This window comes from Meleagris gallopavo, chromosome 30 (assembly GCF_000146605.3).
Source record: "Meleagris gallopavo isolate NT-WF06-2002-E0010 breed Aviagen turkey brand Nicholas breeding stock chromosome 30, Turkey_5.1, whole genome shotgun sequence".
Taxonomy (NCBI): Eukaryota; Metazoa; Chordata; class Aves; order Galliformes; family Phasianidae; genus Meleagris; species Meleagris gallopavo.
In genome coordinates, this window is record NC_015040.2 from 3,861,777 (window position 1) to 3,876,483 (window position 14,707).

Sequence of the window (14,707 nt, forward strand, 5' to 3'; positions counted from 1 at the left end):
CAGACCCGAGGCTGGCTGTGAGTACCGGGGCGGGCGGCGGGGATCGGCGCGGACCGGAACGCGGCCGCGGTGTCTCGGCGGGCGGCGGGGAAGGAGGGCGAGGGGCTCCGGGCGGCGGCTGCGGCCGTAACAAAGCCTCGGGGCGCCGCGGCGCTCCCTGCCAGCACGTTTGTACTCGCCGGTGCCAAAGCAGCGAAGAGAAGGAGGGGGGAAGTTATCTTTAGCGCTACCTGTGTGCAGCTCCTCCGGCGCGGGGCTGCGGTGCTTTTATCTGGCAGCAGTTATTCCAGGAATCCGGGCTGCGCCGGCGGTAGCGCTGCCGGAGGTTGGGGAGCGCTCCGCTGTGGGACGTCCGACGGCAGAGCGTTTCTCTGCGGGGAAAGCTGGGTTTTTTTTTGGCTTTTAGAAGTGGAATCCCCGCTTTGTTGCAGCGCGTTTGGGTTCGCTTTGATGAAGGTTTGCTTTGTTCTTTATCCCGGCTGCGTTGTGGCTCGTCAGCATCGTGAATGGCCGCATTAACCGAGTGCCACGGAGAACTCATTTTCACTTGCTTGCTAGAAAGTATTTCTTGTCCTGCCAAGTTCTGGTGTAAGCTGACAGAGCCCTCAGTCAAACGTGCTTAAGGGCTCTGTCCAGTCACTGTCAGCTTAACTGTTTAACTGCCAAGTAAAATATTTAGTATCCAGATGCCGTTTATGTGCTGACTTACATGGCTGTATCAGCAGGCTGGGACAGCAGGAAGAGCTGCAGCGATTTAGAACAATGTGCGTCCATGTGCTTCACAGATGGCACCGCAGCGCTGTGCTTATGTGACAGTTTGAATCGGGTCATTCCGTGCTGGATGCAGATGTGCTCTCCTTCCCTCTCTAAACACATCAGTGATGTTTTCCTTAGCGGGAGCTCGCAGACTTAGTAGTAACTTTTTATTGTTGTTCTGATGAGTTTTCAAACCTGGTGACCAGAGGGTTTTGTGTCCATAAATACCCCACACAGTGTGACCCGAATGCCGCAGAGACCTGAACTTCCTTTGGGTAATGGGATCTCCATGGCAATGAGGCCTGCTGAGAGAGAGACACGGGGCTGGAATTTGATAGAAGATGACTGAGGGGGCTGTAAAACAGCATCGTCTTCACCCCGAGTGATAATTAATCATGGGCTGAAGCAGCCTGACCTGCAGTGTTGTGGAAAGGCACGGACGGAGAAACTGCTCTTAAACTGTCATATGAGGAGCTGCCTTGTTTAATAAGCCTTTTTGGGTGGGAGAAAACGACCAACAAAACCCAGACAAATGAACAAACAGAAAGGCGTCGTGCCGTGAAGAGAACATTGTTTATACATTGCTTATAGCCAAACACACCAAAAATTCTGACTTTGTATGACTTTAGCTTGCTAACTTCGTGTCACAGCACTGTTCGTCACAGAGGAATGGTACAGATTCCATTCAGAAACACAAGATTGTATTATAATGGAGCTGCTAGGGTAGCTTTAACACTGTGTGCCTGTTGAGGTAATTCCTCTTTGCCTGGAGTGGGAAAGTTGTAGGGTAGTATAATGACTTGATCGGGACATTCGGTCTCTTTATGATTAGTTAAGTGTATATTTACTTTATTTAGGTCTGTGCAGTAAACAGTCCTGTATTCTGTATACAACAACGTTGGTGTCTTTAAATATGAAAGGTTGAACCCTGTAACTCATTTAACTGTTCATTTTGTGTGCAATCTGAGCCCCTTCTGTAAGGCTGGGACTGCTGCTGGTTGGAGAACTGGCCCCAAGTGGTTCTGGGGACCTGTGTCTGTGCTTCACCTTTTGTTGGCACTGTCAGTGCCGTACAAATGAGATCACACTCCTGTTATTCTCAATGACCTCCCACTTCCAATCTTGCTTCTTATATGTAGGGGCTATTTGATTGCTGCGCCTTCTGTATTCCGGTCTGGTGTTGAGGAAGCTGTGAGTGTCACCATCTTCAATGCTGTCAAAGAGACAACGGTCCAGATTCAGTTGGTTGTGAAAGGAGAAACTGTGTCACGGGGCCATGGAACTGTTCTGGGTGAGTTCTTGTTGTTCTGAGCTTGGAAATTACTTTGGGGGATCATCAATGTCTCTTAATGAATTACTTTGGATGATAATGTAGCTGGAATCAAACTAGGATTGAATTCATTGTTGGCTGCTGAGTGTTTCCAGTTGGGGTTGTGCTGATGTGGTTTTATGTATGGGATCCCAAACTGCCTCACCTTTTTCTCTTTGACATTGGCTGACAGTTGCTAACTAAATTGAGGGGAATGATGCTTATGTGTGTGGTCATCATATGCTAAGATGAAAATATGGCAGTGTTCAGCAATTGGGAGAGATTCTGTCGGTGTTGGCTTTGTGTGATTCTGGTTTCAAAAATCCAGGCCCTTTTACAGCATAATATACAGTACCTTTTCCTGAGGGAATTAACACAGTCTCTCTTTCTCGTTTTAGATAAAGGAACAATCAAACTGAAGGTGAGTGTCAGTTACCTTAAGATGTTTTTAATCAGAACACGAGGGATTTACCTTCAGCCACAACAGACATTGATCTTAAGGCACAAATTGAGGTCCCATTCTGGAGGCTCTGCAGGATGATGGAGAACCCAACCAAGTCCATTCCATCAGAATCCAGCTGTCAAGCCCTTATACCTTTAAAGAAATCCCACGACTGAATCCGTGGCTCTGCTGCTTTACAGAAGTAGCAGCCCCTATTGCTACGTCAGGGATGTGTGTGGCTCCTGCAGGAGCTGATTGCATCTGAATGAATCTTTTCTATGCAGTGCCATAAGGAAATAAGTCTGACTGCTGTTGCAGTAGCTGCAGGTATTTGGGACCAGGCGTGGGATGTTGCTGCGGCACAGCACAGCGTGTCTGCATTCTACCAGAAAGAGTTTGATACTTATTTATCTTCTTTACTGGACTTGGATACAAATAAATAAAGACCTTCTATTTATCACACTGCAAGAAGACATAATATAGACAGATGTAATAGTGGCACCAAATGCTGTGGACTTCTTTATCCAAAGCATGCAACTCACTATGAAATGCAGCATCGTCACTGATTTTGGTCCTATCAGTATTACTATTATTTTATTTTTTAGTCTCAAATTATGACCTGTAATTATAATATTTTATATTACCAGAGGTTGTTTACTTTTTAATCTACTGTCATTCAAATAGTATTTTATTTCTCTGAGCAACTGGTTGAAAATATGCCAGCATACAGTTTTTTTTTCCCATCGGCTGAGCCACCCATGCCATTCAAAACATGGTTGTGTCCCCATGCAGCCCCACCTGGGTTATGTCCCCGTGTAACACACTTCCTGCAGTGGAAGCTGCCCATGGGATCAGATATTGCTTTACTTGAATGATGAGGAAAAGGCAGAAGAGAATTTGCTGCCATGTTCTTAGCATGGCTTTGCCTCCTTTGAAGTTTTTGCACTGTAAAATATCCAGTATGCTCTTCTTTTTGTTGCCAGCACACAGTTGCAGTGCCTTGCAGCAGGCGACTGCTCTTTGCTCACTCCAGTCCAATACTTCAGGGTAGTGACTGCATTCCCAAAGTCATGGGGAAGCTGAAAAGCTTTTTTGTTCCAGCCTTATGGTGTCCTTGTTTTCTAGGTGCCTTCAGGGCTTCGTGGACAGGGACATCTGAAAGTGTGGGGCAACCGCCACGTGACAGAGGAGGGCTACATTTTTCACAATTACACCACAGTAACTATCGATAGCAAAGGATCATCAGTTTTCATCCAAACTGATAAGCCTGTCTATAAACCCAAACAAAAAGGTAAAGTGGCCTCGGAGAAATTATCAGATGCTGGGGCTGCTTTCAAGCAATGCTTCTCGAGATGGAATCTTCTGTTCAGTGCCAGCTGTGATGAACAGTGTGTTTCCTTTCCTTCTTGCAGTGCTGATAAATCTGTTCACGGTTACCTCAGACCTGAGGCCGTTCAATGACAGGGTAAGGGGGATCTGTTTGTTTTGTGTTATTTCACACTGAAATTCTCGGCCACCTGGATTTTGTTTGACGCATTCTGATTCGGGAATAGAATCGGATTTATTTGCCTATTTTGGCTTCTCGAGAGACTTGCTGCTTGTTTGCAATTTTGTTGTTTTAATTTGGCCTCACTGCTGTTGAGGTGCCATTAAGTACAACGTACTGAAGCAGTTTTGGGAAGGATTTTCTTACAGCCTTGTGCTCCATTCAGGTTTTGCACAGATACACAAAGCATTGCCTTCCCACTCAGGTGCCTGAATGAAACTCTTGTTTCTGAGGCCAACCCGAGAAGAGATGTTTAAACTTTGTCTCTTTGTGTGCCATGCCTTGCTCAGCAATGGGCCGGGAGCAGAATGTAGTCTTGTTTCATTACAGCCTTTCATTCATTCTTTTTTTTTTTTTTTTTTTTCCCTCTCAGATTGAAGCTTATGTAGTGGTGAGTATCTGCTGATCATCCAGCATGTGTTCTGTAGAGGCACAAGGTTGCCATAGCCTCGAGAGGAACAAGTCTAACTTCCCCAGTCCATGATGGCCATTCCCAACTCTAACCTATGCCATTGTCTCTATTCCTGTCTCTCTAACACATCTTTGTGGTGTTTTTGTTTGGTTTGTTTTGTTTTCTTAATCCCCAACAAGCATACTTGTTTTCTACTTCAATTTCAGAAACTCATTCCCGTTTTTCTGCCTGAGAAGAGCTGGCTAGATTCTCTGGGGTTTATAAATGTAACAGTCCCACTCAATTTCTCCCTTCTTTTCAATGCAGACACAATCCTATCCTTCATCTGGCTGGGCTGGTATAGCAGGGCCAATCTCATCTCTGCACCCACACATTATGATAGTGGAAAATAGAAATTCATGGCAAGGAAAGGGTGCTCCTGTCTTCTTCCTTATGAGGTGAATGAGAGGTTCCTTCTGTGTCTAGTCTTTTTTAAGCCATATGTTTTCTTTTGCTGTCAGCAAGTAGAAGAATTCCCTCTCTGCCTTTGTTTGCATTCTGTCACAGATTTTATGCTGACAAAAACAGCAGGATTAATTTCATCTGGCTTTGTCATCTAAAAATTGTCTTGTTGGTTATACTGCTCCCTCCACCAATTGAAAGAAAGCATCTTCAGAAGCCTGTTCATCCCATGCAGAATAGGTGACTTACGACAGGTGGAAGATCCGCCCCTTGGCGGTGCTTACCTTGTGCATTGGCCATAGAAGCAGTGTCCTTAAACGTGCACTGAGTTTTAGAAAGCAAACACCCCACAGTAAAATAACTTAAGAAATTTTTGGACAAAAGCTTATTGCAAATGAGCTGTCAGTGAAGTGTGTGTGTGTTAATGTAAATGTTTTATTTTGCAAACTAAGATGGCTGTATTAATGATGCTCGCTTTCACTGTGGTGTTTCTCATTCCCAAACCTCTGTGCAGGATCCTCGGGGGTCTCGTATGATAGAATGGAGCAATTTAAAGCCATTTTGTTGTGGTAAGTTCAAGATTATTTTAGCTCGGTGTGTTGTTGTTTACCTTTGCTGGATGCCACTCGCTTCTGTTTGTGCTGAACTGTCTACAGTAAGCCCATGCAAGAATTAATGAGTGATAGAGAGTTCACAACACATGCTTTCCTTTCTCAGGCATGGTGAATATGAGCTTTCCTTTGTCTGATCAGCCCGTGTTTGGAGAGTGGCTCATCTTTGCTGAAATGCAGGGGCACACATACAACAAATCCTTTGAAGTTCAGAAATACGGTAAGTTATCCAGATTGCCTTGACTGTAACCCAGACATATTTAGAGGAACAAATCATGATAAGAGGTTTTTACTGAAGATGGAGCACCTGAGAAATAACACACATGTCATCAGGAAATGATGGTGGTTGGACTGGATGATCTTGTAGGTCTTTTCCAACCTTGGTGATTCTATGAAATGGCGTGTCATATTGCACAATTTATGTAGTAGGGATTTAACTTAGCTTTGGAAGACTCTCAGAGATGCTTTCAGTCTGTCAGTGCTTTTATTCCTTTCCCAGAGCCCTCCTTGTAATTCTGAGCTGTTTGCCCCTTCTTGGTCTCAGAGTCCCCTGTATGATAGAAGTTGTTCCACCAGCATACCACCTATGACTTCTGACCCAATCACACAAGCTCTTGTAGACACTGACAGCTGAATATTGCACCTTCCTTCCTGATATGTTGTGAAGCAAGTTGTCCTCTTTACATTCTATCTAAGAAGGAAAGTTTGGACTCAAATCCTGGGATACAGATTTCTCAGGAAGAAGTAAAACTCTGAGAATGTGCTGCTAAGGTCTTGTCAAAGTCGTCTTGGTTTGCTCTTCTCATTGATTCCTTCTCTGCTCAGTGATGCTCTATCCCAGTAGCGTTAGCAATGCTCTCATCTGACCATAAGCAGTGTCCTTGTCAGAGCTGTGCCTGTTATTGCTGGAACCTGGACAGCAGCATCTCCTTGAAAAAGACTGTTGTCATTTCCTTTTGTTGTAGTATTACCAAAATTTGAGTTGCTGATTGATCCACCTCGCTACATTCGTGACCTTACAACGTGTGAGAAAGGAACAGTCCATGCCAGGTAGGAGAGTACTGCAATTAAGGCTTAATTGCTGTAGGTTGTAGTGCACACACAGGATGGTGCAGTCACTGCAGCTCAGATCTCATCCACTGAAGACTTTTCAGTTGATTTCCAGTCTAAGAGCCTTCATAAAACATGCTAAAAATGATAGGTTGGAAAACCTGTGCTATTTTTTTGTTTTCTAGCTGTGCAAGTCACACGGTGCTAGCCTTGATATACTCAGGGAAACAGAAAATAGCTGGAAGTTATTCATTATCTTCTTTCCATTTCAGATATACATTTGGAAAACCAGTGACAGGAAGGTTAATTGTCAATATGACTATAAATGGTGTAGGGTATTACAGGCATGAAGTGGGACACCCTGTCCTCAAGACCACCCAGGTGAGGGAGACCATTGAGTCAGCTGCAATAAAATGCCTCATCTGTACTCTTTGAAGTTAATACTGTGACTCTAATTTGTGTCACTGATGGGAGCTTAAGAAATAAATGGGTGTAGCATAGTAAATACATATCTATTACACGTTTTTACAATATATGCTGTAATTTGGGGGAAAGAGGATTTGTTGGTGTACTGTTAATCTTGTCTTAGAGCTCATGGGGCTGAGGGAGAACGTGAGTGAGAGATGGGGACAGAGCTGGTCCACGCTATGGATGAGGGAGGAGAAACAAACCAACAAACTCTTGCTTTCATTCCTGTTTCCCCCTGCCCCCGTTAGTTTCCCCGCACTACACAGCCTTTAAAAATACTGCTGCAAATTCCTGTTGAATGCCTGTGCTTTAGATTTGGCTTCTGGGTGCTTTTTGAACGTGTATGCAAACTTGTGTTTCCATTCCCTGATGCACTTGGTAGATTGATGGCTCTGCTGTTTTCGATGTGTGTGTGAAAGACATGATGCCTGCTGATGTCCCGGAGCATTTTCGAGGCACAGTCAATATCTGGGCCACGGTGGTCAGCTCTGATGGGAGCAAACAGGTCACGTTCGATGACTCAACGCCTGTTCAGAAACAGCTGATTGATATCAAGTACTCCAAGGATACCAGGAAACAGTTCAAACCTGGGCTGCCCTACAAAGGAAAGGTAAGATTGAGAACAGAGAAAACCAACATGTAGTTGATGCAAAGTTGTACGGACCTGGTTTAAAATATGACATCATTTTCTGGTGTGTTTTTCCCACCTGCGGTTTCTATCGTTGACCAGAGTTGCAAACCAAGTAAAACACGTTCTGTACATGAACTGTTGTGTAGGTAGAAGTCACTTACCCTGATGGAAGTCCAGCTGACAGAGTCACTATTCGGATTAAAGCTGAACTCACACCGAAGGACAATGTTTACACAAGTGAGTTGGTGTCAAGAAATGGCCTCGTGGAGTTTGAAATCCCTTCCATTCCTACAGCTGCCCAATACGTCTGGCTGGAGGTGAGTGAAAGCTGTTTATGGGATTAGTGGGCTTTCATGTAACTAATCTTGTCAAACCTGCACTTGTGAGTCTTTGCTGCAAACAGGAAATTAATGCCTTTTACCTTTGGCTTATTGATTTAAGTGCAGCAAATGATTGCTTTTTTCTTACTGCCCGTGGAACTGATGTTTATAGCCATTATGAAAAGATACTTCTCCAAATACAATTTAACATTGCAATAATGGTCCAATATTTTGAGAATACTTTTGCTGTGTAAAGGCAGCAATAGAGATGAGCAGCTAGATAATATAAAATGGGAGATGGGGATAAAGTGTGAATCAGACTTTCTATGCATGAATAACATTCAGATACCACTTTTGTTAAGACCAAAGTGACAGCAATTGATGGGAGACCATCTGGGGATCAGTATCTGCCAAACTACTTGTCCATCAGTAGCTGGTACTCACCCAGCAAGTGTCACATCCAGCTCCAGGCACCAGATAAGCCTTTCCAGGTATGTTGGCTTCAAGCTCCATTATGGCAACAGCTGCATTTCTTGGCTTTCTGCACTTTGCTCTAATTAAATATTTCCAGCCACTTCTGTTTCCTGGGGTGCTGGACTGTTGTTGCTTCCATTACAAAGGTTGAAGTAGCTGCAAAGAAGCTCTATTACTAATATGTTATTTCTCTAGAACTCTCAGTTCAAATCCCAGCTAGGTTTGCTCATCTTTGGGTACTCAAACTTACCCTGTTTTCTTAGGTAGTTTTGTAGGAGCCTCTCTAATAGCATATTCTTCCATATAGAAGTTGTGATGACTTTTGTCTAATGTGAAGGATCTGATTTAGCCATGATTTCTATTGCGTGCTGTTTTACTGAGAGTTGTTTGGGATTTGCTCTGTGCCAAGGAAGATGCACATCCCTGAGGGACTGCACGCTGCTCTGTAAAAAGCATTGTGGAATGTGGCAATACTTACACAGAGTTCTCTGTTATCAGCAGAGCTGTCAGGTTGGTTTCAGTCTTATGGTATCTAAATAAGAGCATTTTTTATCATTGCATTTCATGGTAGTTTAATGGGTAATTAATCTTCTGCAAGTTTCCTGAGGTATGGAAAGGGGATTATACGCTACTAATCTGAACACATTGTTCTTATTATAACCTGATTAGAACTAATTCTTCTGTGGGAAAGCTAGGAGTTGGATGACCAGCTGATGTGGGAACTGCTTCCCTGCTTTGCCAACTCTTACTGGGTGTTCCAATTAGCTACATTCATTTTTTAATGGATTGTTTCATCATTTCCACTGGGGAATTCTTAATACTTCAAATATGCAATGTCACGAGGTACTTCTTGGACTCTGTGGCATTCTGATTGCATTTAACCATTGCTAGTTACTTGTATCCAAGTCCTTGCCTTCTTGGTTTATTGGCTTCTTGGCTGTTAGTGCTGAAGAAAGATGTTTTTCAAAACGTTATTGAAATTTAACAGTTCAGTTCGGTCTTAGGCAGGCGTTGTTATGCTTTAAGTGCTGGGAGGATCAGGAATGGCATTTGATGAAGAAATCCTGCATAACAGAAGTCTTCATAATCCAGAATCAAGAAGTTCGTGTTTTTTGTAGGAAGGCTGGCTGTGTATCACTCAGGCTTTAATCATTCCTAGTAACCTGACAGAATGCTCTCTCAGTAGCAGCTTGGCAATATGTGGGTGATTTTCTGTCCCCAGGGTATTCAGTACTAAGCAGGTAGCTCTGGGTTTGGGGCTTCACTGCAGGAAGTAGCTGTGCTGGTCTGATGCCCTTTGCAGGCAGCACATGTGTTTATCCAGGAGAAAAGGAGCTTGCTTCCTTGTTTGCTTGTATGTCTGACAGCTCCTTGAGTTCCCGACTCAGATTAATAACAAGACTTGTGTAATTTGAAAGCGTTTTCCCTCAGATCTATTCCCAGTAATTTCAAGCCTGCTCGTTATTTGAATTAGCATTTGTCATGTGAAAGTAATCATGATATATAATCTCAATTAAACGGCAAAGACGATCAAACACATCTCTTCCCACCCCCATCACATCTTTCTGGGTTGGGCTAAACCACTGAAGGGATGTCTAAAATTCAACCAATTCTGACAGCTGCTCTGTGCCAAAAGGCTTAACTTTCAGGATTCCAGAGATTCCTTTATTGTTTTCATTAATGCATGCAACCCCCCGGCCCATTCTCTTGCTAGATCTGCAGGCAGTGAAGAGCTGAACACAGAACTGTTTTTACCGTGAAGGAAGTCGGTCCGTGCAAACAGTGCTACTGCAATGTTCTTTTCAGTGCATACATTTATTAAAGGGTTGCATCTCCTTCGGTCTGAAACCCAAATGGATTTCTGTATTTTATAAATGAAAAGCATGCCTTGTAGAAGACCAGATCTTTTGCTTTTCCGTCTCTGAGTGCAGGTAGGAGAGGAGGCTTGGATTGCAGTGAAGTCCACATGTCCTTGCAACTTCACTCTACATTATGAAGTGGCATCGCGAGGTAACATTGTCCTTTCAGGGCTGCAGCCCAGCAACATCACTCAGCAGAGGAGCAAAAGAGCCACGATTCCCTTTGAGAAGAACATGGATGTCACTCATTTCCCAGGAGCAGGTAGTTAGTGTCAGAAACATGAGCTCTATCTGATTTTCAGGAAAAAAAACACACTGTTCTACAAACCTTAAGCATGCTTTTCTGAATTGGATGCCCCCTAATAAAAGGCATAGAGTAACTGTGCAAGAGAAGTAGGGATAACTTGCTTGATAGCTTCACCACGTGTTTCCTTGACCTTTTGTTATTAAGAACACTGGATAATTGTTCTCTATCCATCTTTTCCATACCACTCGTGTTATAAATACTAACTGCCTATTGTCTTACGTAAGACAGAGGGAGGGGAAGGAAGGACAAAGGTGTAGGGCCCAAAAAGATCTCGTGCAGCAGGAACATGGGAAGAATGCAGGTCCTTGGTGGGGAGTTCTCTGCCTTGCATCATCTGGAAAGTGTGGGGGGAGGGTGACTTTATGAATAACACTGCCATTTCTACCACTTGTATTTTAGCACCTACCGATACCCCTGCAACAGAGGTTGAAGTCTGCGTGACCTTCCTCCATTTCTCAGTATCTCACAGCATGGCTCCCTTGGGCCGTCTTCTGGTGTATTACGTCAGGGAGAATGGAGAAGGGGTCACAGACAGCCTGCAGTTCTCTGTGAAGTCCACCTTTGAGAATCAGGTATTGGCAATGCAGCTAATAGAGCGGAGGGGGCAGCGTCTCATTGCTCCTGGTTTTCTTCTGCTGAACACAAGCTGAGATGATGAGTTTAATGTTAAATTCCCAGGTTGCTGTGACTCTTTCAGCAAATGAGACCAGACCCGGTGATGTTGTGAACATCAAGGTCAGAGCTGCAAAATCAAGCTGTGTTTGCATTGCCACTGTGGATAAGAGCGTCTACTTGCTGAAGACAGGTTTTCAGCTGACAGCCAGTCAGGTAAAATGAATCTTAAGGCACTGCCATCTTTCTCTCTTAATGCCTTTAGTGAGCAGCCTTCCTGCTTAAGAACGGTGCTCTCTTCCCTTGTGCCATGCAGGTTTTCAAAGAGCTTGCAGAGTACGATGTATCCGATGCCTTTGGAGCTCCAAAGGAGGAAGGGCACTTCTGGTGGCCAGGCATGTCCTCACGTCGACGCCGTAGATCTTCTGTCTTTCCCTGGCACTGGGATGTCACCAAGGATGCTCGCTTCGCCTTTACAGTAGGAAGCATCAGCCTCAATTCTCTCTGGAGTGTCTTGTTGCTGGATTTTTTGTGTTCTTTATGTGGGCTTCCCATACTGACCACTCTTAGAGACAGACTGGGCTAGAGAAACAGCGTTACATGTTTAATCTTTTAGGCTCTTTCCATTTTTAATCTGTGCAACTGCTAATAATAATGATCCCGTGTCTTTCCCTTCCTTTCATTCTTCCTGCATACTTAGCCAAATTGTTTTATTGTATTCTCTTAAAACCCACAATCTCCCACATATTCTCCATCTCGTAATCATGAGCTCAACTCCTTATTTAATACCCTCTGCTGCAGGAGTCATTGCTCCTTCTCCACTCCCCGATCTGTTGGGGTTTTTGTTCTGATGTGGTGGTGTTTTTTTTTTTTTTTTTTTTCTCTTACTGAGAGGCAGAAACTGTTGGGAAAAGAGCCACATGTTTGTAGGTGGTGTGTGCACACTGCATGTACCTGATTCATAATAGTTGAGTGTGTATGTGCGAGAGAACAAAGCCCGTGCTGCCTTTGGAGTCTGGGAGCTGCTGTCTCTTATGAATAAGTGCATTTAGGGGACAGAACTGGCAGACAGAGTGAATTCTGTGCTCTTCCTGTGAAGCCGTGCGGGCAGTTTCCATTTTGCTTGGCATTTCTGGTGGAGCAGAGCTGGGGATGTCTGACACGAGATGCCTGCTGACTGCAGCAGAACACACTGGAAACTTTGAGGAAGGGTAAAAAGCTGTAATGTAATATTCCAGGGGAAAAATATGTAGAATAATTTTTCACCTGTAGTTACCTGACAGTCAGACACGTACCCAGTAGTGTTAGATATTGGTGAAATGCATTTTTCAAGCAAATAAGAGCTTTCTCATAAAAACCTCTGCCTATAAATATTTTTACACTAATGGTCATTTTAATTTTCGATAAAGTCTTGAGAAAATCCTCACATTTCAATTGAACTTTACCCATAAATGTCAGAATAAGGTTGGAGGGATTCTACTCAGAGAAGTTCTTATTGGTACACACTTGATTCTTTTTTTTTTTTTCTCTTTTTTTTCTTTATTGCCTTCATTTTTATTACCTAGGAAACCGGCTTGGTTGTAATGACAGATACAGTCAGCTTAAACCACAGGCAGAATGGAGGCATGTACACAGATGAGGCTGTCCCAGCTTTTCAGCCTCACACTGGGACACTGGTGGCTACAATGCGTTCTAAAATGGCACAGAGGTAACTTCTGTTTATTTTTTTTTCCCCACCCCTCCAGGACATGTCTCCATCGAGACAAAGTGGTGTTGGGAACCAACCTTCAGTGGTCTCGATGGATCTGATAAAGATCACAACTGACAGTACTTCATTTTTGTAGTAAACTTAACTTTACTTGGCCTTTTTCTAGGATTAATTTCTCTGAAAGGACCGTTTGAAATTCTTTAATTTGTTTCCTGTGAATTAGTTGCTGCTTGTCAGTGTGTGCATGCTAGCCCTGATTTTGCAGAGATGCTCCCTACTCAGGTGGTGGTCAAAATAGAGAACGTGAGGGACTTGGTGAGGAAAAGGCCATGAAGTACTGCAAGTAATGCTGCACAGTGAGGATGTGCCTTCCCTTTCTATTTCAAATCAATTGATGGTTTCATTTGAAGTGGGGTGAGTTTTGGAGATTGGTTAAAGATAAAAAGGTAATGAAACATCTCGTCCAGAAAATCAGAACAAATTATGAAAACATTAGAGATCAAGGTAATTGCAAGTGGGAGAAAGAGAGGGGAATGTGAGGTAGTGGTTGCAGTACCTGATTTTAGTAAGGCCCTTTGATGATGTCGTGGGAGGTTGTGTACTGTAGATATTTCCTTTGGTTTTGCTTGGTGAAAGAATTTGGACTTACAAACACTAAAACCTTTTTTTTTAGATTATTTGTACCCCCGGACTGTTAAATGTGTGTACACAATGAGTTGGGAAGGCTCTGTGATTTGAGAGATGAATTAAACACCTTTCACTTTGACATTATTCTGTGCTAGGGTTTGGTTTGATCATTGGGCTGATAACACCAACGTAACCACATGATGTCCAAACTGTCTGCTGAAAAGAGTTTATTGCCAAAGGTTTATTTCTTGTTCCAGCAGAGCAGAGAAGAGAAAAAGAACCTTCTTTCCAGAAACATGGATATGGCACTGCCTCAACGTCAGGTACTAATGGGAAATTCCCTTAGTTATACCCATGGGTTGTGTCCTATTCAAGCAATGTTCTTTAAAGCACGCTGGAGCTACAGCATTGTTTTGATTGTCATTGTTTCTCATCATTAGTGCTTTAATCAGTAATCTTTCATCATAACAATAATCCAGAAGTGTCACCTTCACTCTTGCAAGTGCTGGTGTTGTTTTCCACATCTGTTCCAGCATCAGTTGCAGTGCTGTAGGGATAAAATGATCTCAGAGTGATGTGCACATGGAGGTGGAGGCAGAAAGATGCTTCTGTGAGTGCTGCTCGTGCACTACTGAGTATTCAGTGCTGACTGCTTCCCACACTGCACTAAGTCCTCTTTCATCTCCCTCTAATCTTAATTTATTACCTGACAAATCTTGGTTTCCACAGCTGGAATTAAAATGAATAACAGGTAATGATCTTTACTAGAAACAACGCATCTAGGATCATTTGAAGCAATTGTTGAAAAACTTCTACAGGTTTGCAAGTAAACTTCACTCTCAATAAATGTTTATAAATTAAATTTGACAGGAACTTGCAGCAAGTGTATTCAAATCTGCTCAATTGAGCATGAAATATGCTTTGTAGAAATACACAAAGAATTCCAGAAGTGCCTCTTTGGGCCTCAGCAAGCTGGGGCAGTTAATTATGAGTAGGAGAGCGTGGAATAAAAAGTTGCATTTTTCTCTACTTCATTTCATTAGAAACAACTGAGCAGAGCATCGCTTGCTTTCCCCTCCTTTGAACAGGAAGATTTTTTTTTTTCCTTCTACCATTTATAATTATAATATGCAA

General features: G+C 43.2%; 1 protein-coding gene across 1 annotated transcript in view; it reads left to right on the plus strand.

Annotated features, from left to right (window-relative positions):
* Positions 1–14,707, plus strand: part of CPAMD8 (C3 and PZP like alpha-2-macroglobulin domain containing 8) — a 45,177-nt gene that overhangs the window by 2,002 nt on the left and 28,468 nt on the right. The window contains exons 3-20 of the mRNA XM_031557090.1: positions 1,838–2,047; positions 2,464–2,486; positions 3,633–3,798; positions 3,920–3,972; positions 4,427–4,444; positions 5,421–5,475; positions 5,624–5,737; positions 6,483–6,567; positions 6,840–6,948; positions 7,418–7,645; positions 7,813–7,983; positions 8,349–8,477; positions 10,392–10,581; positions 11,026–11,198; positions 11,305–11,454; positions 11,555–11,716; positions 12,804–12,946; positions 13,831–13,896. Of these exons, the coding sequence (XP_031412950.1) occupies positions 1,838–2,047; positions 2,464–2,486; positions 3,633–3,798; positions 3,920–3,972; positions 4,427–4,444; positions 5,421–5,475; positions 5,624–5,737; positions 6,483–6,567; positions 6,840–6,948; positions 7,418–7,645; positions 7,813–7,983; positions 8,349–8,477; positions 10,392–10,581; positions 11,026–11,198; positions 11,305–11,454; positions 11,555–11,716; positions 12,804–12,946; positions 13,831–13,896 (2,245 nt within the window). The remainder of the gene's footprint in view (positions 1–1,837; positions 2,048–2,463; positions 2,487–3,632; positions 3,799–3,919; positions 3,973–4,426; positions 4,445–5,420; positions 5,476–5,623; positions 5,738–6,482; positions 6,568–6,839; positions 6,949–7,417; positions 7,646–7,812; positions 7,984–8,348; positions 8,478–10,391; positions 10,582–11,025; positions 11,199–11,304; positions 11,455–11,554; positions 11,717–12,803; positions 12,947–13,830; positions 13,897–14,707) is intronic.